This window comes from Schistocerca gregaria, chromosome 1, assembly GCF_023897955.1.
Source record: "Schistocerca gregaria isolate iqSchGreg1 chromosome 1, iqSchGreg1.2, whole genome shotgun sequence".
Taxonomy (NCBI): Eukaryota; Metazoa; Arthropoda; class Insecta; order Orthoptera; family Acrididae; genus Schistocerca; species Schistocerca gregaria.
The window spans coordinates 675,407,990-675,434,154 of NC_064920.1; the positions used below are offsets into that span (position 1 = coordinate 675,407,990).

The 26,165-nt window shown below is 43.4% G+C and overlaps 1 protein-coding gene across 7 annotated transcripts in view; it reads left to right on the plus strand.

The window, feature by feature from the left end:
- The first annotated feature begins 280 nt into the window (after positions 1-280).
- Positions 281-26,165, plus strand: part of LOC126362843 (cuticle protein 21-like) — a 159,898-nt gene continuing 134,013 nt past the window's right edge. For 2 of the 7 annotated variants that reach the window (XM_050007921.1, XM_050007920.1), the window contains exons 1-3: positions 314-345; positions 4,117-4,246; positions 6,413-7,060. In XM_050007921.1, the coding sequence (XP_049863878.1) occupies positions 334-345; positions 4,117-4,246; positions 6,413-7,060 (790 nt within the window). In that variant the 5' untranslated portion in view covers positions 314-333. Of the gene's footprint in view, positions 346-4,116; positions 4,247-6,412; positions 7,061-9,297; positions 9,516-26,165 lie in introns of those variants that run through there. The other 5 variants (XM_050007918.1, XM_050007917.1, XM_050007919.1 and 2 more) reach the window with 4 other exon arrangements.

Consider the following 26,165-nt stretch of genomic DNA (forward strand, 5'->3'; position numbering starts at 1 on the left):
CCAGAGTCACATTAGGCCTGACGTGACAGTAAAGTTGGACGCTACCCATCTTACTTTCGGACACAGAGTGAAATGTCAAGGTCACCTTCCTTTCGAAACGCCGCAGGCAGAAGAACAAGATCATCCGGCTGGCGGTGTGTGTGTGAGGTCGCGAGGCGTGGCAGATGCGGCGAACCAGATCCCTCTGGGCGGTTGTTGCGTCACCAGCGGCTGGTCTGCCACTCAGCCATATCCAGCGGGATGAGGTGGGGGCTGTGCCCTGCTCTGTCTCTATAAAGGGGCTTCCAGCCGGTGCTGGAGCCAGTCGCCCACCAGTCGTCTCCACAAGCCGACATGGCTCTTCAGGTGAGGCAGCAGCGAGATGCGAAGGACATAGTAGTAGGCAGGTACAGCAGTCTGTTGACCAAAAGGTGGTATCTGAGAGCTACAGGAAAGGGTGGGGAATGAAACTCATTTTGGCTTTTCAAGTAAACCATCAGAACATCCACCCTAAGCTATTTAACGAAATTCCTGGAAGCGTAAGTCTGGATTGTCAAATGGGGATTAGAATCTAGTCCAATTCTCACCAATGCATAAACTCTTCAGCTCTGCAATGTAAGAAACTTTGGCTTTATATAGTAACGAAAGTGTCACCAGACAGGGAAAGAGAAAAACGTCTTTCGGACAGTCAATAAATGCTGGTAACGTTACGCATGATATCTCTCAAAAGGAAACCTCACTTGAAAATGTGAAATATACGTTGACATATGACTGAATTTGTTATGGTTGGCAGGAGAGCCAACCGTGTTAGTAAAGGAGGCCGAAATGCACGCGTTTTAGCTCACGCACGCTGGCGTGAGGTCTGGAACATGACAAGGGAATTAGAATTGAGAAAAACGGACGTAGCTGGTTTAATACTTAACTTTAATCTATTAACGGAGAACGTCGCTCTTTATGGTACCTGATTCACAATATCAATAGTACGGCGCCTTGCTAGGTCGTAGCAAATAACGTAGCTGAAGGCTATGCTAACTATCGTAGGCGTAATTTGTCAGTGAACCATTGCTAGCAAAGTCGGCTGTAAAACTGGGGCGAGTGCTAGGAAGTCTCTCTAGACCTGCCGTGTGGCGGCGCTCGGTCTGCAATCACTGATAGTGGCGACACGCGGGTCCGACGTATACTACCGGACCGCGGCCGATTTAAAGGCTACCACCTAGCAAGTGTGGTGTCTGGCGGTGACACCACAGAATTAATCATAAGCTGCATGTTAAGCTGGCTCAGTTGTTTCATATATTACATATTCTTAGGTTCGGGATTTGATCTCAATAGGTATTACCATGTTTATGTCAGTTATCGCTTCTCTTAGTTCTGCCAATAGTCTGACAACAAGAAAATCCCAAGCGGCACCACAGTTTGTAGCTCACGTTAAACTTAGCGCTGACAGGGTTCTTGCTTTTGCAGGTTTCACCCTCAAGTGGTTCAAATGGCTCTGAGCACTATGGGACTTAACATCTATGGTCATCAGTCCCCTAGAACTCAGAACTACTTAAACCTAACTAACCTAAGGACAGCACACAACACCCAGCCATCACGAGGCAGAGAAAATCCCTGACCCCGCCGGGAATCGAACCCGGGAACCTGGGCGTGGGAAGCGAGAACGCTACCCCACGACGTTTTACCCTCCAACGTCATCTTTTTTGTTAAATACTTGGGACCGCGTCCAGCTGGACTGTGTGACAATGAGTAGAGTTAGGAGATGTGGGAAAAGACAAGCAAAGGTGATTCTACAGAATGGACAGACGACTCGTAGAAGGCTATTGCTTGCGGAAGAAACACCAGGCTTCAAATCCAAATTTCTAGTTTCACGTATTTTGAATGTCTAACAAAGTGTGTTGATGATCTAATTTTTAGTAAAATCAGTTGCATAAATAGAGAACAATTGAACAATTTAGAAAATATCGAAGTCAAACTGAAGGCTTGGCATCGCAAAGCTGAAACTGTTCTTTTTTCATTTTTACTCTTGCGGAAGGATGCCTATGATCTGCTATGACTCAGATAAACATGAAATAGTATCGTTGTCCTCTTAGCTGTGAGCCCGCAGCTCGTAGTCTTGCCGTCGCTTTCCCGCTTCCCAAACACGGGGTCTCGAGTTCGATTCCGGCATGAGGGATATTCACTTGCCTCGAGATGACTAGGTGTTTGTGTTTTCATCATCATTTCATCATCATTCATGAAAGTAGCAAGATTATACTGAGCAAAAGTTGGCAATTTGTATGGGCGCCGATAAGAGCGCAGTTGAGCGCCCCACAAACCAAATATCATCATCATCATCTCAGCTTTGAGCAGATCGACGTTATCATTGTGGGCCAGATGCAACAGAACACTTCCTAAGAATCTTTCTTATATTGAATGCTACCATCATAGTCCTCATTAATCCGAACTGAAAGTTATATTGTAAAAACATGTAAAGGAATATAACATTCTAGGCTTCGTCAACGACATACCGATGGAAAGTGTTAATATTATGGTAAACACTGATTTTTCTCTTTCTGTCATCTCGTTTCATGACTGTGGATGGAAGACGTCGAGTCTTTCTTTTCTTTTTTTAATTCATCAGTTGTTGGTCTGGTTAGAACCGATTAGCCGTCTCTTCCTTTCTTCTGCAATTTTTTTAGTTTGGCATATGAAGTAAATTACCAAAATATTCAAGTATGGTGTTCACTGTATTACAACACTGTGATCCTGGAGTTTATCATATTTCCTTCTCAATTGTACGTTCTCGCTAATTTTCTCCAGTAATTATTCATTTAATGCTTTATCTGTCAATTTTGGCATCTTTGTGTACCACCACATCTTATAAACTTCGTTCCTCCACATCCTATTTTTGCGGCTACCTTCTGTCTCGACAACACAATTAAAAGTTTCAGACGCCCGCTTTACTTCATTATACGAATGTGATGACTCCCCGCAACACAAGAACGTATATTTACTACCACAGACCTGTGCACATGAAAACTTGCTGCAGACTCTCTGTTTCAATTTCTCCCTTTTCATGTGCATCCCTCTCATCTTCTCTGTCTGTCTTTCTGTCTGTCTGTCTGTCTCTCTCTCTCTCTCTCTCTCTCTCTCTCTCGTTCTCTTTCTCTCTCAATACCCATCTGAATCGAATGTCAATGCTAGAGCTTCAGTTCAATGGCCACAGTCCCTCCCTTATCAGAGACGTGAAACAAGCTGTGATTACCTATATTCTCCAAGTAGCGCCGTGTGTTTTCAAATTATAAATCTGAAGAACTAATGTAACCGTACCTAACTAGAACTAACTGACGTACATGTTGTACTCTTCTAAGTTACTCTCAGTACAGTACTGGCGTTAAAAGATATTGAAATCCTATTCCGCCACCATTGAAAGGTTTCTGGCGAAGTGAATGTGATATTCTGATGCCTGATTACACTAGATTTTACGTCCTTTTATAACTCTAGAACAGGATTGCTGCATTAAAAGCTATACGAAAGTATATTGATGTAATGTATACCATGAGATCTTACTGAGTCAAACCGGTCAGAGATTCAACACTTGTGATGATGTCCGTTGTCTTTTCTTGAGTGAAAGTGGAATACCAAATGTCTGGAAAGATAACGAAGGAGCATTACCGGTGTGTCATCGGATATATGTGAAAAGGTGTGCATCTGATTACACATATATTTCAGTCTAATCATGTTAATGGAGTTGTAAATAGTGTCTAGAAGTAGATTATTCTGTTTGTGCTCATAATTATGTCTGTAATGTTATGGGCAAGTCGTCTGTAGCAGTCACAAATTTCTTTTAATAGTGTTGGTTTTAACAGCATGCTGTCTGTAGAAACAAACATCAGCAGTCATAATGGGGAATTTTGAGGCATAAATCATATGAAATGGAGGTCATTGTTCACTTGAATGAGTATCAAACTCACCATAAACGCCTACATGCTAATACTGCCCTTTTCCCACTAACAGTAACAGATATGTTCTTTTATCCCAAAGAAAGAACATCTAGGTCGAACATATGCCGTGCATCTCGTTGATAGGACGTACTGTACTCTTCGGCATATTGGAATTTGTGTTTACAGACGGTACACGTACCCGTCTGTGGTGTTGTAGGTACTGTTGTGCGCTTGTGTGCTGTTGGGTGTGGCCAGTGCGGGCTACCTGGGCTCTCCCGCCGTCTCCTACTCGGCGGCTCCCGCCTTGCGAGGCGGCCTTCCTTACAACGCCGGACTCGGACTCACAGGTAGTTTGCGCAAGTCTCCCAAAGGAGGGACGATGTCTGATTTTCCAGCCCGAATGATAAAGATGTCTTTGTTCTTGTGGTCCTTCTACACGCAAAAGACATCGGTTATCCTCTTAGATTCCATATCTTTAGTGCCACACAAAAATCATTGAAAATTTACTACAAAATTTCATAATTATTTGTCGTCATAGATCCCTTTCCAAATTACTTGAGCGGTTTTAGCCATAATGAACAGTAATTCGTCCATTTTAGAACTGTCAGTGTATTACTTTAACACATACACACTTTATCCAATGTTGCAAATATTTCTCTATAATTTTATTTACAGTTTCTGTCCCACAGAGCCAGCCAGAGTGGCCGAGCGGTTCTAGGCGCTCAAGTTTGGAACCGCGCGACCGCTAAGGTGGCAGGTTCGAATACTTCCTCGGCTCATGAATGTGTGTGATGTCCTTATGTTAGTTAGGTTTAAGTAGTTCTAAGTTCTAGTGGACTGATGACCTCAGCAGTTAAGTCCAATAGTGCTCCGAGACATTTAAACCACTTTTACTTTTTTATTTTTTTTAGTTCCTCAGTCCAAATTTTGCTGTGGGTCGTTTGCAGCAAATCTTGTAAAAGTGTCTCTCTAACTAGTCCTCACCAACGACAAGAGGTTTCGAAAAATGGTTTTCCCTTTCGTAATTCTATTTTTTCCTCTTATTCTAATTATTCTTGTGGTGACATCAAAATATAACAAGGAAGCAGATGATGAAATACTTCACAAAATGTAGTAAACTTAACGAACAATTGCCTTTCAATGAACTTTTAGATGGATGGCCACTTACAATTGTGTTTTAAATGGAATTAGTGTATTGCATCTGCTAGACATATTATCTGTGTTCCGTAGAGCATCGTTATTGCCAACACTGGTAACTTGGGCAATGTCTTAAACTGAAGATGGACATAGCTTTTACATACTATATAAACCCTACTGCAAGCAACTACACTCCTGGAAATTGAAATAAGAACACCGTGAATTCATCGTCCCAGGAAGGGGAAACTTTATTGACACATTCCTGGGGTCAGATACATCACATGATCACACTGACAGAACCACAGGCACATAGACACAGGCCACAGAGCATGCACAATGTCGGCACTAGTACAGTGTATATTCACCTTTCGCAGCAATGCAGGCTGCTATTCTCCCATGGAGACGATCGTAGAGATGCTGGATGTAGACCTGCGCAACGGCTTGCCATGACATTTCCATCTGGCGCCTCATTTGGACCAGTGTTCATGCTGGACGTGCAGACCGCGTGAGACGACGCTTCATCCAGTCGCAAACATGCTCAATGGGGGACAGATCAGGAGATCTTGCTGACCAGGGTAGTTGACTTACACCTTCTAGAGCACGTTGGTTGGCACGGGATACATGCGGACATGCATTGTCCTGCTGGAACAGCAAGTTCCCTTGCCGGTCTAGGAATGGTAGAACGATGGGTTCGATGACAGTTTGGATGTACCGTGCACTATTCAGTGTCCCCTCGACTATCACCAGAGGTGTACGGCCATCCGTGCATCGCTGCAGTCCGGTCCCAGGTCGACGGGCACGTGCACCTTCCGCCGACCACTGGCGACAACATCGATGTACTGTGGAGACCTCACGCCCCACGTGTTGAGCAATTCGGCGGTACGTCCACCCGGCCTCCCGCATGCCCACTATACGCCCTCGCTCAAAGTCCGTCAGCTGCATATACGGTTCACGTCCACGCTGTCGCGGCATGCTACCAGTGTTAAAGACTGCGATGGAGCTCCGTATGCCATGGCAAACTGGCTGACACTGACGGCGGCGGTGCACAAATGCAGCGCAGCTAGCGCCATTCGACGCCTAACACCGTGGTTCCTGGTGTGTCCGCTGTGCCGTGCGTGTGATCATTGCTTGTGCAGCCCTCTCGCAGTGTCCGGAGCAAGTATGGTCGGTCTGACACACCGGTGTCAACGTGTTCTTTTTTCCATTTCCAGGAGTGTATTTAGATTTAAATACTTGTCCAATGCCTTAAACAGAAGACCGTCATAGCTTTTACATGCTATATAAACTCTACTGCAAGCAACTATTTGCTAGTACCTTCGATAGGAACTGTGTGAGAGAATACAGTAGACGCCACTATTAACTCATTCCTTTCCTAGGAGGCCTGGCCGGGGGTGCCGCTGCTTCCGCTGCCGCCGCCGCCGCCGCCGCTGCTGCAGCGGCTAGGGCCAGACTGTCTGGTGCTGGCATCGGTGGCTATGCTCCTGGCTACACTGGCGCACTAGGAGGTGCCTATCCTGGTGTTGGTGGCGCCTACTCTCGCCTCGCCACTGGCTACTCTGGTGTCGCCCCTGGCTACGCTGGTGCTCTAGGAGGTGCCTATCCTGGTGTTGGTATTGGTGGTGCCTACTCTCGTCTCGCTCCAGGCTACGCTGGCGCCGCCCCTGGCTACGCCGGTCTGGCCGCTGCACGTTACGGCGGTGGTCTGGGCCGCCTGGCCGGTGGGCTGCCCGCCGAGCTGGCTGACCCATACTACGACCCCAACCCGCAGTACAGCTTCAGCTACAGCGTCAGCGACGCCCTGACCGGCGACGCCAAGCAGCAGCAGGAGAGCCGCAGCGGTGACGTGGTGGAGGGCAGCTACAGCCTGGTCGAGCCCGATGGCAGTGTGCGCACTGTCCAGTACACGGCTGCCCCTGGTGCAGGTTTTAATGCTGTCGTCTCCAAGGATGGTGTCCCAACTGGGCCTGCTCCCCTAGGAGCTGCTGTCGCTCCTGCCGCTGCCGCTGCTCGAAACATCCTTCCAGGTTTGAAACAGTATTTCTAACATTAGTGATTACAAAGACATTTTTTCTGTAACATTTCGGATAACTGATTCTTGTTTCTGTTTCCACATTTTATTGTGTTTGCTAAGGACACAGAAGTCTATAGAGTCTTTGTCTCAATTTATTGAACCATTTGAAGGTAATGATAACACATCCATATATAGCGGAAGTCTATATACACTGCTGGCCATTAAATGTGCTACACCACGAAGATGACGTGCTACAGACGCAAAATTTAACCGACAAGAAGAAAATGCTTTGATATGCAAATGATTAGCTTTTCAGAGCATTCACACAAAGTTGGCGCCGGTGGCGACACCTACAACGTGCTGACATGAGGAAAGTTTCCAACCAATTTCTCATACACAAACAGCAGTTGACCTGCGTTGCCTGGTGAAACGTTGTTGTGACGCCTCGTGTAAGGAGGAGAAATGCATACCATAACGTTTCCGACTTTGATAAAGGTCGGATTGTAGCCTATCGCGATTGTGGTTTATCGTATCGCGACATTGCTGCTCGGGTTGGTCGAGATCCAATGACTATTAGCAGAATATGGAACTGGTGGCTTCTGTAGGGTAATACGGAACGCAGTGCTGGATCTCAGTGGCCTCGTATCACTAGCAGTCGAGATTATAGGTATCTTATACGCATTGCTGTAATGGATCGTGCAGCCCCGTCTCGATCCCTGAGTCAACAGATGGGGACGTTTGCAAGACAACAACCATCTGCACAAATAGTTCGACGACGTATGCAGCAGCATGGACTATCAGATCAGAGATCATAGCTGTGGTTAGCCTTGTCGCTGCATCACAGACAGGAGCGCCTTCGATGGTGTACTCAACGACAAACCTGGGTGCACGAGTGGCAAAACGTCATTTTTTCGGATGAATCCAGGTTCTGTTTACAGCATCTTGATGGTCGCATCTGTGTTTGGCAACATCGCGGTGAGCGCATATTGGAAGCATATATTCGTCATCGCTGTACTGACGTATCACCTGGCGTGATGGCTTGGGGTGCCATTGGTTATGTTTCTCGGTCACCTCTCGTTCGCATTGACGCACTTTGAACAGTGGACGTTACATTTCAGATGTGTTACAACCCGTCGCTCTACCCCTCATTCGATTACTGCGAAACCCTACATTTCCGCAGGATAGTGTATGACCGCGTGTTGCAGGTCCTCTATGGGCCTTTGTGGATACAGAAAATGTTCGAATGCTGCCCTGGGCAACACATTGCCAGGTCTCTGACCAATTGAAAACGTCTGATCAATGGTGACCGAGCAACTGGCTCGTCACAATACGCCAGTCACTACTCTTGATGAACTGTGGTACTGCATGGGCAGCTGTACCTGTACACGCCATCCAAGCTCTGTTCGACTCAATGCCCTGGTGTATCAAGGCCGTTATTACAGCCAGAGGTGGTTGTTCTGGGTACTGATTTCTCAGGGTCTATGCACCCAAAGTGTATGAAAATGTAATCACATGTCAGTTCTAGTATAATATATTTGTCCAACGAATACCAGTTTATCATCTGCATTTCTTATTGGTGTAACAATTTTAATGGCCAGTAGTGTATGCACTTATAATCAAAGGAGTTAAGCGTACGACCTCAGAGATTACTAGTCTGATGTTGCACCTCTTGTCCTTGCAATTAAAAGCATTTCGTGGCTGGAAGACAACTGAAAATAGATGAGTTGTCAAACGGGAAGCCTATTTCTATTCATAAATATTGGAGACCTGACAAATTAAATTCAAGCTGAATGTGACACTTGCCATGTTTTCCTTCTCGAGCTGCTGCCCTGATTCTGTGGGTTACTGTACCTCCTGGCAATAATTAAGTATGTGCAGCTTGATTAATACTACGTCCGTACAGTTTAAAGGGGTTCGTATTAGAAGTTGGATACAAACTGCCCGCTCTTAAAACTATATAGAACGATTACACGCAATAGACAGCCAACCATTTACTGTGAAGTTAATTACAATGATGGAATTATAACATTTAAAACTCTTAGAAGTTTCTAATTTATTTAGAATTATTCAAAAGTTTGATCACCATTAAAAGTTTCTGATGCGCGATGGATGAGGTCAAATAAAATTAATCCAGAACTTCAAACAGCATTTTAATTGTTCTATGGTGTTCTGCATTGTGGACTGACATCAAAAGTAGGATGTTCCCGTTTGATTAGACATCTCCCTCAGTGCCTTCTACAACTGTTTCAGGAGGCATACTTCCTGGAGCTGCACGCTCTCTGCTGTCTCCAGCTGCCGCTGCTAGAGTCTACGGAGCACCTCTGAAGACGGCGCATGCCTCCGTCGCCACTCCACACGCAAAAGTACACTACTAGTGCCCTAGCAAGCTGACACCTTGTAAATATGACCACCGAATGTATTGTGAAAATGGCTCTCATGTAGCAATAAACTGTACATATTTACGAATAGCTCTGTCAATTTATCACTGCAATATTTGTATAAAAATAAAATTATCTGTCTTTATTTATAAAGTTGCACCTATTCAATTTGGGTTTCTTTCCTAATATTATGTACAAAAATTGTTGTGTGTCACAAGTTACTTTAAGTTACGGGAATTTCTATACATTGCCATTTGTTCTGTGTCTGAAAAGAAAAAAGGAAATATAAATATCGAAAACAAAGTATAAGATCTGAGAATCAATTGGTGATCGTATTTTTAGAAGATTCAGTTCTCAACTGCAATCAACAACATATAGTAGGTTCCTGTTCCACTTAACTTGGTGCAGTTTCATAGTAATTATCCCACTGGACCTGCAATCGAAAGGACGACTTTTCAAACCTGTATCCAACAAGTCTGATTTACGTTTGCGGCGATAGTGCCTTTGAAAGGGCATGGCCGATTTCTTACCCAGCTTCCCTTAATCTGTGATTGTACTGCATCTCTTATGACTTCGTTGTTAATAGTATTTAGCCCTCATCTTCCTTCCTGTTTCGGTTCTGTTTTAGGAACAGATGTTATGCCAATACTTCTGAAGGATCGTAGTCAAGTATTTTCATTACAGTACCACTCAACCTGTAATAGCAGCATTATCTTCTCGCCTCTGAGTTTCATAATGTAATGATCTTGCTCGTAGGGGACAAAATGTTTTCGCTGTAGCCGACCGTGAGAAGCACGAGTGCAAATCAGAAAGAGAGACTGATTGAAGAACTTCTTTCTTGTTCATGGGCCGATAGTCAACAACCAGTCTCACCTCGCCCGGGGCTTAGGCAGCACAAACACAAGAGAGGAGGACGGGGATTTAGATGGCCTAATAACTCCATCACCTAACTTCTTTCAGCTATAGTCACCATTAACTCCCTCATCCTACGTGGTGAAAATCTGTATGGAAGAGACCTTACAGGAAAATTGCCCTTTAAGTCAGTATTATTCTCCTTTAACTTCTCCTAATCTATCACTAAGCACATCCCTAAATTATCCACTTAAATTGACAATCAGTTTCCTTTGTGCATCTTGTAAATTCCAATGTCATAAATCGGAGAATCAGTATCCACAGAACTGGTAACTGATTTTTACACTGTTCTTACATTCACCACATGCTTACAAAACTCAGTTTTTTTCTGAGGTGTAAACTCAAAATGAAACATTCTTTGACTCCACTGAGGAACTAATACAACGTTATGGATGAAGTCACAAGCTGTAATGGCCGACTTTACAAATTACGTGCTACGTTAACTGGGAATTTTCACTTAAAATTACCAATTCGGATATTAACTTTAGAAGTTCCCCAAATCCGCATCGCTGCTTCATCCTTCTGAACCTGCTTCTTGTATTCCTCTCTTGGTCTCCCTTTTACGATTTTTATCCGCACTCTTCAAAATCGGAGATCCCTTGATCCCTCATAATGTCTCCTATCAATCGATCCCTTCTTCTAGTTAGGATGTACCATAAATTTCTCTTCAATTTTATTCAGTACTTCCTCATTAGTTACGTAATCTACCCATCTAATCTTCAGCATTCTTCTGTAGCCATACATTTCAAAATCTTCTATTCCCTTCTTGTCTAAACTGGTTATCCTCCGTGTTTCATTTCCATACATGGCTACACTCCATACAAATACTTTCAGAAAGGACTTCAGAACATTTACCTCTGTACCCGACCTTAACACATTTCTCTTCTTCAGAAATGCTTTTTTCCCATTGCCAGTGTACAACAGTGTACAACCCTTCTTCGAGCATCATCGGTAATTTTGCTTCGCAAATAACAGAGCTCCTTTACTAATTTAAGCGTCTCATTTCTTAAACTAATTCCCTCAGCGTCACCTGATTTAGTTCGACTACATTGAGGACAATGTTAAGGAAATGGAAGAGGATGTAAATGAAGATGATATGCGAGATATGATACTGCGTGAAGGTTTTGACAGAGCACTGAAAGACCTGACTCCAAACAAGACCCCGGGAGTACATAACATTGCATTAGAACTACTGACTGCCTTGGAAGAGCCAGTCCTGACAAAACTCTACCATCTGGTGAGCAGGATGTATGAGAAAGGTGAAATACTCTCAGAGTTCAAGAAGAATATAATAATTCCAATCCCAAAGAAAGTAGGTGTTGACAGATGTGAAAATTACCGAACTATCAGTTTAATAAGTCACAGCTGCAAAATACTAACGCGAATTCTTTACAGACGAATGGAAAAACTAGTAGAAGCCGACCCCGGGGAAGATCAGTTTGGATTCCGTAGAAATATTGGAACACGTGAGGCAATACTGGCCCAACGACTTAACTTAGAAAATAGATTAAGGAAAGACAAACCTACGTTTCTAGCATTAGTACACTTAGAGAAAGCTTTTGACAATGTTGACTGGAATACTCTCTTTCAGATTCTGAATGTGGCCGAGGTAAAATACAGGGAGCGAAAGGCTATTTACAATTTGTACAGAAACCAAATGGCATTCATAAGAGTTGAGGGGCATGAAAGGGAAGCAGTGGTTGTGAAGGGAGTGAGTAGGGTTGTAGCCTCTCCCCGATGTTATTCAATCTGTATATTGAGCAAGCAGTGAAGGAAACAAAAGAAAAATTCGAAGTAGGTATTAAAACCCATGGAAAAGAAATAAAAACCTTGAGGTTCGCCGACGACATTGTAATTCTGTCAGAGACAGCAAAGGACTTGGAAAAGCAGTTGAACGGAATGAATAGTGTCTTGAAAGGAGGATATAAGATGAACATCAACAAAAGCAAAATGAGGATAATGGAATGTAGCCGAATTAAGTCGGGTAATGCTGAGGGTATTCGATTAGGAAATGAGACACTTAAAGTAGTAAAGGAGTTTTGCTATTTGGTGAGCAAAATAACTGATGATGGTCGAAGTAGAGTGGATATAAAATGTAGACTGGCAATGGCAAGGAAAGTATTTCTGAAGAAGAGAAATTTGTTAACATCGAGTATAGATATAAGTGTCAGGAAGTCATTTATGAAAGAATTTGTATGGAGTGTAGCCATGTATGGAAGTGAAACATGGACGATAAATAGTTTGGAAAGGAAGAAACAGAAGCTTTCGAAATGTGGTGCTTAGAAGAATGCTGAAGATCAGATTGGTAGATCACATAACTAATCAGAGGGTATTGAATAGGATTGGTGAGAGGAGAAGTTTGTTGCACAGCTTGACTAGAAGAAGGGATCGATTGGTAGGACATGTTCTGAGGCATCTAGGGATCACCAATTTAGCGTTGGAGGGCAGCGTGGAGGGTAAAAATCAAAGAGGGAGACCAAGAGATGAATACACTAAGCAGATTCAGAAGGAAGTAGGTTGCAGTAGGTACTGGGAGATGAAGAAGCTTGCACAGGATAGAGTAGCATGGAGAGCTGCATCAAACCAGTCTCAGGACTGAAGACCACAACAACAACAACATTCCATTATCCTCGTTTTGCTTTAGTTGAAGTTTATCTTATACCCTCCGTTCAATATACTGTCATTGCGTTCAGTTGCTCTGCCAAGTCCTTTGCTCTCTCTGACAGAATTACAATGTCACCGGCCAACCTCAAAGTTTTTATTTCTTCTCTCTGGACATTAATTTCTACTCCAAACTTTTTCCTTGTCGCCTTTACTGCTTGCTCAATATACAGATTGAATAAAGTCGGGGTTAGGCTACAACCCTGTTTCACTCTCTTTGAAAACCACTGCTTCCCTTTAATGACCTCGACTCTTATAACTGCCGAAGTGGCCACGAGGTTGTAGGCGCTTCAGTCTGGAAATGGGCGACCGCTAAAGTCGCAGGTTCGAATCATGGCTCGGGCATGGATGTGTTTGATGTCCATAGGTTAGTTAGGTTTAAGTAGTTCTATGTTCTAGGGGACTGATGACCCCAGATGTTAAGTCCCATAGTGCTCAGAGCCATTTTGAACTCTTCTCAGCCACAGATTCCCTTTCATTAAGCCGGCCTTTTGGCCGAGCGGTTCTTGGCACTTTAGACCTGAACCACGTTACTGCGTCGGTCGCAGGTTAGAATTCTGCTTTTGGCATCGATGTGTGTGGCGTCCTTAGGTTAGTTAAGTCTAGGGGACTGATGACCTCAGATTTAAACCTCATAGTGCTTAGAGCCAGTTGGACCCTATCATAGCCTTCGACTCTTATAATTGCCACTTGGTTTCTGCGCAAATTGTAAATAGCCTTTCGTTGCCTGTATCTTATCCCTGCCACCTTTAAAATGTGGAAAATAGTATTCGAGTCAACGTTGTCAAAATGTTTCTCTAAGTCTACAAATACTATAAACGTAAATTTGTCTTTTATTAACTTACCTCATATGAGAGGTCTAGGGGTCAGTATTGCCTCACTCGTTCCTACATTTCCCCGGAATGCAAACTGATGCTCCCCGAAGTCGGCATCTACCAGTTTTTCCATTCTTCTGTAAAGTCTTCGTGTTAGTATTTTGGAACCGTGACTTGTTAAACAGATAGTTCGATAATTGTTACACCATTTAAAACCTGCTTTCTTTGGAATTGGTATTATTATGTTATTCTTGAAGTCTGGGGGTATTTTGCATGTCTCATACATCTTGCTCACCAGGCGGAAGAGTCCGGCCGGAGTGGCCGTGCGGTTCTAGGCGCTACAGTCTGTAGCCCAGCGACCGCTACGGTCGCAGGGTCGAATCCTGCCTCGGGCATGGATGTGTGTGATGTCCTTAGGTTAGAAAACACATCACAATCACTGCTTGGATGTGCCCAGTTTTAGCAGGGGGCCCAGGAGGGATTTGCTCAGCGGTCTGTTAAGCGTGTACTTGATTCACTTTGCGATATTTCCCCCGAGATAACATATCCTGAGTTCGTACGCGGCTGTTCTCTTAATAATTTACACATGGAGTTGGAGGGTCTGATGCTACACAAACGGTGTGTCCTGTTAACATTGTGAACTAGGGGGCACTAATTCTATTAACCTGCGAGCGAGATGTTTCGCTCATTCGGAAAAAGGGAACCTTATCTAAATCGGTCAATGCGAGTATAATTCTGGTGGTGGAGCCACTGACCTCTGCTTCCTGCATGCTCAACAGGACCACGGGACGAAGAACATCCCGTAGGCTGCGTGCTAACATTGGCACACTCCCCAACATGTTAGCGCCTTGAATCTTTAACTTGCAAATGAACTCTTGTAACCTCAGTTCAGTGAACGCAGGCACCTCCCTGGCGGCCATACCGAAACAAAACGGTGACGAGTAATACCCGCTAAAGAGGACACAAGGTAAGATGTAGCAATCAGCAAAATGAAGACAATTTTCTCCCAGATAAAGAAAATAAAAATTAAAAAATAAGTAACTCACATCCCACCACACCGTAACCATGCTCTTTGCTACCACAGTGCGATAGACTAATTGAGTGCAGAGGATATGCCGTGGTAGGTGTGATACATTTCTTTCAAATTGCATTTCTATTTCATTACTTCACAGACTCCCATGAAAAACACAACAATATTCACAACAAAAACTGCAATCCAATAACAAGGATATCACACAATAAGACCACATATAATTTTAACCATTTAAATGGATGCAGCTCACAGCAAATACAAGAACGCAACCTACAATAATGTTAGAGAAAGCAAGCTAAATAAATATTTTTAGCGTGGTGCAGCAGAATCAGCAACTGTAAAATGCAGTTACATTAAATTTCAACCTCCAGTTGCATAAACAAAGACACTTTACCTGGGTTTCGGCTATGATAATGTAGCCTTCTTCAGAAATGTCGCAATATAAAATTAAAATTAAAAGATGCCAGATACTGGCCTTGTCAAGCTTAATATTTTAGTACTACAGTACATAGTCGTAAGACTGCGCGCACTTCTGCTGATGTTTTGACGATAGGCCACACAGACAATACAGACAGGTGGGCCGCTGGCGCTGAGTCGTAATGTTAACTGAGATTATTATGGAACATAGTTTATTACAGTAGTTCGGACTATTAATGGCATTACAACCATAAGTCACTGAAATTATCATTCCATAAAAGGCAAAGGACATATAGCAAGTGGACAGTAAACAAGTAAGAATAAACATTAATTGATAACATTATTTGCTACAACAGCAAAAATGTTACTGGCAAATAAACCATAATAGCTGAAGTTACAGTTCTACGAGAGGCAAAAGACATTATATAGCGTAAAGGGACCTTTTAGTAAGAAAAGGCCATAAGTTGAGGTTCACAGTGCCTAAATATGTGGAACTTATGACCATTGTTTCATACAGGTTAGCGGTTAGATATACAATATATGATCAGCAATTAATACATAAGAAAACCAGTAGGCTGTATGTCATAGCCAGCTACTGACGAAGGTAGAAGATCATATAAAGTAATGGAATTATCGGATAACAGGTGCGTACAACCCCACAAAACATTATGAAGATAGTATATCCAGTGGAGTTACATGCAAACTTTAAGAAGCACTTAAATATAAATACACCATTTTATGTTTAAAAAATTATGAAACAGCATTGAACATAGGTTAGTGTAAATGTCGTAGCCAGGTATTGGCGTGGGTACTAAGGAGTATACAGTATTACATTTAACGGGTTAATAAATCGTGTGTAGGGACGTAGTACGCCACAAGTTATTTCAAAGGCAGTTATAAGAAGTCATGTGTACGCAAACTTTACGAAGCTCATAATTAGAGATACTCCATTTGATGTGTACCAATTATGAAAAAGCCTTATAGAAAATAACAACCATTACGTGAAATGCTTATGTAAAATAAAGATAAGAGGGCAATGGGATCGGGCTACATAGGAAGTCCCGCACTATCATGGTAGACGAAGCAAGGGCTGAAATGCTTTGAAGAAGTTCTTATTTTTCCACTGCATTTGGTCATTAAGCAAGTTGTTTTCATCATAAAGGAGGTATTTGAAAATTTGCGTTTCTTCGAGAACATCTAGCTTGCATCCTTTAGCTTCTTACTTTAAGAGCTCTGTGTTTATAAGTGGAGTAAGGGCACGGGCCATTTGGATTAGATGTTCTGCAAATGTCGAGCCACAGGTGCCATCCCCACTTGTTGTGGGTAAATACTCCTTGTATCTAGCCGATAAAGCTCTTCCTGTCTGACCTATGCAATAACTAGGGCAATCAGTACAGGTAATTTTGTAAACGCTTGATCGTGACAGTTTATCTTTAGTGATACTTAGAAAGTGGATTAGATTTTAAGGCTATTTTTAGTGGAATAGGCGACTTTAAGAACCAACTCTGAGAGATGCATCCTATTAAATTAATAAAAACATTACGATCTTATCTGCACTACGTACCACTTACAAAGACCACTCCATTAATTTCATTTTCATCCTGTTTATAGACAAAGACTCTTACAAAGAAAATACTGCAACTCGCCACACGTTTCTGATAAAATATTTTATTGCATCGTTGCTACACTCACGCTCATAAATTAAGGATAATGCTGACACATGGTGAACCAACGCTCTGATGGACGGTCTGCGGGTTTAAATCACCTCGGGGTATTCGGGGTACGACCAAGCGGTGCATTTGACCTACGGTCGTCGCACGGTGGCGCTGGCAGCAGTCCACATATGCACAGGTGTGTTGGTGCATGTCAAAGTACGGTGAAGCGAGTAAGTGTGCAGACGTTTTCAGACGTGCTAATGGTGGCTGTGCGTTCAAAATGGGTCAAAGAACACATATTGATGACGTTATGAGAGGTAGAGTACTAGGGCGACTGGAGGCTGGTCAAACACAGCAGGTCGTACCACGGGCCCTCCGTGTGCCACAAAGTGTGATCTCAAATTATAGCAACGATTCTAGCAGATGGAAACGTGTCCAGGCGCTACAGTACGGGACGTCCACAGTGTACAACACCACAAGAAGGCCGATATCTCACGATCAGTGCCCACACACGGCCACGGATCACTGCAAGTAGTCTTGCTCGGAACCTTACAGCAGCCACTGGAACAGTTGTCTCCAGACACACAGTCTACAGACGACCGAAGAGACATGGTTTATTCGCCTGGAGACCTGCAAGGTGTATTTCACTGACCCCTGGTCACAGGAGAGCCCGTAAAGCCTGGTATCAAGAACACAGTACATGGTCATTGGACAGAGGTCCCAGGTTATGTTCACAGACGAGTCCAGGTACAGTGTGAACAGTGATTCTCGCTGGGGTTTCACCTGGCGTGAAACAGGAACCAAATACTAACCCCTTACTGTCCTTTAAAGGGACCTATATGGAGGTCGTGGTTTGATGGCGAGGAGTGTGATTATGATTGGTGCGCGTACACCCCTACATCTCTTTGACAGAGGAACTGTAACAGATCAGGTATATTGGGAAGTCATTTTGCACCTGTATGTCTGCTTTTTCAGGGGTGCAGTAGGTCCCACCTTCCTCCTGATGGATAATAACGCACAGCCCCAGTGAGCTGCAATCGTGGAGGAGTACCTTGAAACAGAAGATATCAGGCGAAAGGAGTGTCCTGCCTATTCTCCAGACCTAAACCCCATCGACAACATCTCGGTCGACGTATCGCTCCACATCTTCAAACCCCTGGGACACTTCAGGAGCTCCGACAGGCACTGGTGCAAGAATGGAAGGCAATACCACAGCAGCTGCTCGACCACCTCACTCAGGGTATGCCAACCCGTTGTGCAGCGTGTGTACGTGTGCAAGGTGATCATATCCCATACTGATGTTGGGGTAAATGCGCAGGAAGCAATGGCATTTAGAAGCACATGTGTTTCAGGAACGGTTTTCTCAAGTTATCACCAATACAATGGACTTACAGATGTGTGTCGTGTGTGTTCCCTATATGCCTACTCTATTAGCACCAGTTTATTCTGCAATTATCCTTATTTTATGAACATGAGTGTAGTTTCGGGATGGAGCCTATTTTCAGATGGCAGTGTAGATTTCTTGGAGGTTTTGCATTTGTGTCTTCATTAAAAGCTCTCCTTTACATGTTGTACGAAAGACGTTTGATTATCTTTTTCGATTCATGTTGATCCATGAGCTAAATTAATGTATTTCGAAGCTAGGAATATCGTATTTGTGGGTTTGAATGTCTACGCTGGTTTCAAAATTCATTAATTGTATCCTGAAGTAACAAAAACGTTTATTACTCTCTTTCTTTCGAATTTATTTTAGAATACATTGCCGTTCGTTGTTATTCAATGCTTCGAATCAGTGACAAGTCGCATCTCAAACATCTCACTTTTTACGTGAACTAACTACGTAACCCACATGCACTCTTATGAGTATGCAATCACCTGTTAATCCGGTTCACTATTATGGTGTTACAAAAGAATGATACTCAACACCCAGATACTTATTCATATCATATAGCTGTTTTTTGGTCTACCGAAACTATGTTTACCAAAATGAGGAGATAGCCATCCTGCATTGCTGGACGCTATTCACAGCAAGCTAACATATGTTCAATGAAATCCATTTGTAGTATTTCTGCTCTAGTTCAGAATTAATCATTAAAATGTTTCATAATGGAACTGATGAGAGTAACAATAGTATAAGGAAAGGCGAGACGTTCTGATAGAGAAAATGAAATGAATAAAAATCATACTTCAAAATCGAAGTAGGTTGTTTTCGTTGTCAGCCATCAATGGGAATGATACCATACCGTTTATCGGCAGTAAACCTTTAATCGCTAGTGCCGTCGTGCATAAAAAGGCATACGAAGAACTGTAATTGGACTCCATAAGTCATGAACAGATAGTGAAGGCAGATTCTGTGATTGACTTACACGTCGTTTGTCTCAAATTAATGCTGAAGCAGATAAATACGGTTAAGGACAATGTATATGCAGTAATTAAATTTAAATAAGAACATTTCAGAGTTTAACTGATATATTGACACAGAATCGCTATATTAACATATCGCACCTCCTCTCAAAGCATGCATCTGCATCAGAGGCCAAGACAGAAGAGAGGGTGAAGGAGATGATATCCCTCACTAAAGAAACTAGAATCATTTGTTTCAACAGACATTAGCTACATTTGAAGAGTCACAGATTACTTTTACGTATTCTTTTTAGTACCTTGCGTCGTTCCATCTGGGGTCTGGTAGATTGTCCAACTAATTTAGAAAGAGGTATTATACAGTTCATTTACGGTACAGTTTACTTGTTCTGCTTTGTACAAGTATTAAATATGCACGGCCAGTCCTTTTGTTGCACTGCACTTACAGAAAAGTGTGTGTTATGTAATTATATCATATTCAGTTTACGAGTCAAATTGCTTTTCCAAACCGTATTTACCCATACAGGGTAGCTGCACAGTCTGAGGTGCCTTGCCACAGCATGCACGGTTCACCGTGTGGGAGGTTCAAGCCCTCCCTTGGGCATGTGTGTGTGTGTGTGTGTGTGTGTGTGTGTGTGTGTGTGTGTGTTGTCTTTAGCGTAAGATAGTTTAAGTTAGATTAAGCAGTGTGCAAGCCCAGAGACAATGACCTCAGCAGTTTGGTTCCATAGTAACGTACCACAAGTTTCCAAATTTTTTTCCAACCATATTTCTGGAACTATAGAATTATGTAAGTTGAATATCTTGAAAGCTTCAGAGCATCATTATCTCACACACATGCAACTTTCATTTTTGGTCGAACCTGCCAGTATGTAAAACTTTGGTCCGTCTGATTGCTCCTCAATACTATTTTTCATTTGTTTTTTATTGTCATCTATTACAACTTCCGCTTATCTTTACAGTATTCCTTTCCTTGGTGTATGATCACGCTTTCTACAACAAATTCGGTCATATAATTGCAAATTTTATCAGTCTTTTAACTAACTTCTGCATTTTGCACTGTTGCAATTTACGATGAGACTACACATCCTTATATTGTAAGGTGGCGTGATCTCCTGACCTTCATTTCTTACATATTCCGTCCTTACAATCGTAGTCTACACATCAAGACGTTTCATTCGAACCCAAACTCGATAAGGTAGAGTCAATTTTGTGTGAAATCATGTAAGCGATATGCAGATCTAATAAGTAAATTGCAAGTGCGCACCAAGGTTGAAGAAGTCGCAGCTGGCATACACAACATGATGGCCACAGGAATTTACATTTTAGGGAGGTGGCCAGCCTGCTGGGAGGCCTGTCCGTTCTGAGGGGTGGGTCGGCGCACACCTACTTTGGCCAGAACGACCTACAAAGCCTCTCCTCAGTACTTCACTGGGAGAGCACCTCTGTCGTTAGCGAATTGGAGTGATACTCCATATTGAGTCGCTTGCGATTAAGCATTGTTCACTGTGTTGGCTGTCACACTTATTGTGCGTGTGAACACGGGCAGAGTACTAGTTAAAGGCCTGTGAGCACATACTGAGTGGCATCGCATTGGACAGGTTATCTGACCAGTATACCACACCAGTAAGAATAGGGGCGGATAGGAGCCCTTGACTTCATCGAGGTGTAGGGAGAGTTTGATTGGCGAAGGTCAATCCAGATAGAAAGAGGTAGTTATTTGTCAGCAGCGAGCGATGCAGGCAACAGTCATCTCAGATTACGATATTGTGTGCTACAGCATATGCGAGCCCCATCTGTCCTCCATAACAGTACACTCCATTACACTTCTCATGTGACAGCCTTGACCGTACCTATAAAAGTTAATAAAGTTGTGTAGGCGCGGCTTTCAGCCATTCTGCCGAGTAAATAACATTGTTAAAGAAAAGGGAGACTGCACTTACAGAAAAGTGTGTGTTATGTAATTATATCATATTCAGTTTACGAGTCAAATTGCTTTTCCAAACCGTATTTAGCCATACAGGGTAGCTGCACAGTCTGAGGTGCCTTGCCACAGCATGACCGGTTCACCCTGTGGGAGGTTCAAGTCCTCCCTTGGGCATGGGTGTGTGTGTGTGTGTGTGTGTGTGTGTGTGTGTGTGTGTGTGTGTGTGTGTGTGTTGTCTTTAGCGTAAGATAGTTTAAGTTAGATTAAGCAGTGTGCAAGCCCAGAGACAATGACCTCAGCAGTTTGGTTCCATAGTAACGTACCACAAGTTTCCAAATTTTTTTCCAACCATATTCCTGGAACTATAGAATTATGTAAGTTGAATATCTTGAAAGCTTCAGAGCTTCATTATCTCACACACATGCAACTTTCATTTTTGGTCGAACCTGCCAGTATGTAAAACTTTGGTCCGTCTGATTGCTCCTCAATACGATTTTTCATTTGTTTTTTGTTGTCATCTATTACAACTTCCGCTTATCTTTACAGTATTCCTTTCCTTGGTATATGATCACTCTTTCTACAACAAATTCTGTCATATAATTGCAAATTTTATCAGTCTTTTAACTAACTTCTGCATTTTGCACTATTGCAATTTTCGATGAGACTACACAGCCTTATATTGTAAGGTGGCGTGATCTCCTGACCTTCATTTCTTACATATTCCGTCCTTACAATCGTAGTCTACACATCAAGACGTTTCATTCGAACCCAAACTCGATAAGGTAGAGTCAATTTTGTGTGAATTCATGTAAGCGATATGCAGATCTAATAAGTAAATTGCAAGTGCGCACCAAGGTTGAAGAAGTCGCAGCTGGCATACACAACATGATGGCCACAGGAATTTACATTTTAGGGAGGTGGCCAGCCTGCTGGGAGGCCTGTCCGTTCTGAGGGGTGGGTCGGCGCACACCTACTTTGGCCAGAACGACCTACAAAGCCTCTCCTCAGTACTTCACTGGGAGAGCACCTCTGTCGTTAGCGAATTGGAGTGATACTCCATATTGAGTCGCTTGCGATTAAGCATTGTTCACTGTGTTGGCTGTCACACTTATTGTGCGTGTGAACACGGGCAGAGTACTAGTTAAAGGCCTGTGAGCACATACTGAGTGGCATCGCATTGGACAGGTTATCTGACCAGTATACCACACCAGTAAGAATAGGGGCGGATAGGAGCCCTTGACTTCATCGAGGTGTAGGGAGAGTTTGATTGGCGAAGGTCAATCCAGATAGAAAGAGGTAGTTATTTGTCAGCAGCGAGCGATGCAGGCAACAGTCATCGCAGATTACGATATTGTGTGCTACAGCATATGCGAGCCCCATCTGTCCTCCATAACAGTACACTCCATTACACTTCTCATGTGACAGCCTTGACCGTACCTATAAAAGTTAATAAAGTTGTGTAGGCGCGGCTTTCAGCCATTCTGCCGAGTAAATAACATTGTTAAAGAAAAGGGAGACTGTGCATGCTCTGTTGCCTGTGTCTATGTGCCTGTGGTTCTGTTAGTGTGATCATGTGATGTATCTGACCCCAGGAATGTGTCAATAAAGTTTCCCCTTCCTGGGACAATGAATTCACGGTGTTCTTATTTCAATTTCCAGGAGTGTATTTAGCAGTCTGGGATAAGCAGTGTGCAAGCCCAGAGACAATGACCTCAGCAGTTTGGTTCCATAGTAACGTACCACAAGTTTCCAAATTTTTTCCAACCATATTTCTGGAACTATAGAATTATGTAAGTTGAATATCTTGAAAGCTTCAGAGCTTCATTATCTCACACACATGCAACTTTCATTTTTGGTCGGACCTGCCAGTATGTAAAACTTTGGTCCTTCTGATTGCTCCTCAATACGATTTTTCATTTGTTTTTTGTTGTCATCTATTACAACTTCCGCTTATCTTTACAGAATTCCTTTCCTTGGTATTATTATTTTCACACCTGGATCCTGGTGCATTTTTCAGAGTTTGTATTGAATATACACTCCTGGAAATGGATAAAAGAACACATTGACACCGGTGTGTCAGATCCACCATACTTGCCCCGGACACTGCGAGAGGGCTGTACAAGCAATGATCACACGCACGGCACAGCGGACACACCAGGAACCGCGGTGTTGGCCGTCGAATGGCGCTAGCTGCGCAGCATTTGTGCACCGCCGCCGTCAGTGTCAGCCAGTTTGCCGTGGCATACGGAGCTCCATCGCAGTCTTTAACACTGGTAACATGCCGCGACAGCGTGGACGTGAACCGTATGTGCAATTGACGGACTTTGAGCGAGGGCGTATAGTGGGCATGCGGGAGGCCGGGTGGACGTACCGCCGAATTGCTCAACACGTGGGGCGTGAGGTCTCCACAGTACATCGATGTTGTCGCCAGTGGTCGGCGGAAGGTGCACGTGCCCGTCGACCTGGGACCGGACCGCATCGACGCACGGATGCACGCCAAGACCGTAGGATCCTACGCAGTGCCGTAGGGGACCGCACCGCCACTTCCCAGCAAATTAGGGACACTGTTGCTCCAGGGGTATCGGCGAGGACCATTCGCAACCGTCTCCATGAAGCTGGGATACGGTCCCGCACACCGTTAGGCCGTCTTCCGCTCACGCCCCAACATCGCGCAGCCCGCCTCCAGTGGTGTCGCGACAGGCGTGAATGGAGGGACGAATGGAGACGTGTCGTCTTCAGCGATGAGAGTCGCTTCTGCCTTGGTGCCAATGATGGTCGTATGCGTGTTTGGCGCCGTGCAGGTGAGCGCCACAATCAGGACTGCATACGACCGAGGCACACAGGGCCAACACCCGCATCATGGTGTGGGGAGCGATCTCCTACACTGGCCGTACACCTATGGTGATCGCCGAGGGGTTACTGAATAGTGTACGGTACATCCAAACCGTCATCGAACCCATCGTTCTACCATTCCTAGACCGGCAAGGGAACTTGCTGTTCCAACAGGACAATGCACGTCCGCATGTATCCCGTGCCACCCAACGTGCTCTAGAAGGTGTAAGTCAACTACCCTGGCCAGTAAGATCTCCGGATCTGTCCCCCATTGAGCATGTTTGGGACTGGATGAAGCGTCGTCTCACGCGGTCTGCACGTCCAGCACGAACGCTGGTCCAACTGAGGCGCCAAGTGGAAATGGCATGGCAAGCCGTTCCACAGGACTACATACAGCATCTCTACGATCGTCTCCATGGTAGAATAGCAGCCTGCATTGCTGCGAAAGGTGGATATACACTGTACTAGTGCCGACATTGAGCGTGCTCTGTTGCCTGTGTCTATGTGCCTGTGGTTCTGTCAGTGTGATCATGTGATGTATCTGACCCCAGGAATGTGTCAATAAAGTTTCCCCTTCCTGGGACAATGAATTCACGGTGTTCTTATTTCAATTTCCAGGAGTGTATTACTGAAATGACTGAAGCTTCGTATGAAAACTGAAAACCATTTTTGTGAGTGTTCGCGCGCGCTTGTGTGTGTGTTTGTGTGTGTGTGTGTGCGTGCGTGTGATTTACGAAATTCACCGATAAAATTTCTCTACAACATGAAAGAAATTTTTGCAACGTAACTACTCTGTGAAATACGTTGAAATTCAATTTTGAACAGTCTCATCAGCCGTTCAAAGGAACTGCTTACAAATTAAGTTTCATGAGTCCATGCTCTTAACTATGGGACATACGTTGACAACTTACATTAAGTGAAACCTCTGCAGCTTATCCCCATTTCTTACATGCTGTGTGTTATTTGCAGTTTAAGAGCTCAGTATGTGTAGGTTTTGGGCATACCAAAAGAATTTTTTGAGATTGCTTTAATATAAAATACAGAATGGCCGTTAAGCGTACAAAAATTTTAAGGTGCACTTTAGACAAAGAAATCACTATCAACATGGAACAGATATGTGGCATTCGAAATGTAAGAAAGAGAATCAGAGCTTTTCTGGCATCATTAAAATAATGAAACTTATAACCTCTTTGTAGTGCAAAGTGCGAGCTGCAGAATAAAATATAGAATCCGATAACCAAGACGAGGCAATTTTGTTGGAGCTTTTGCTTTACCTCTAGTACAGTAAAGTGGGTGTTCTAATAACCAAACAAGAAACGTAATCAATTCTAAACTTAAAGACAAGCAAATTGTGTGCAATGAATTGTGTGTAAATGTTCTGAGTTCAGCGTTAAAGCACTGCATACCGACTGCTGGAATGAAACTATTGACAGCGATCCATTAGTGAGATGGGTCTTAACGTTCGCCTTTCCTTCTAGTGTGGTTAAGGAAAAATTCGATATGTGAAGTTACGCGGGATCATAAGAATTATCCTGGCCTAAGATACATATTTAATATTCAAGAAAACAGTGAGACAAAATTTTTGAATAATGCAGTTACCGCTGTCTTATTCATCTATACTACAAACTGAATTTTTTTTGGATACTCTGGGAGAATACCTCTTGTTGTAGTATTCGGGAAAAATAGCATGTAAACCGAAGCTATATTCAAGGATTGAGTCGGTCTTTAAGGTGTTGCTTTATGTCTTTATGAAGGTTACTTCCCATTACAAGCACGAGATTCGAATCAGTGGTTGCCGCAAATTATAACTCCCATAACAGGTGATAACGCAGTTGACATTCTTTGCTGAGTATAGGTGAGAGAATCTAAACCGCTATTTCGGCATACACTCCAAAACATTTGTGATAAATATGTTGGCATGTACCTTCGTGACCTATATGAATGTGAGCGAAAATAATAAGATAAAATATAACAGATAAAATTGCTTGTTGTTGCGCTGAGATGTAAGAACGAATGATGGACACCCAAATGGTAACGACAATTGTCAAAGATGGATTCAAATGATAATTGGTGTACAAATACAGTGACATATAAAAGTTAAAAATGTTGAATTTAAAATAAAATTGG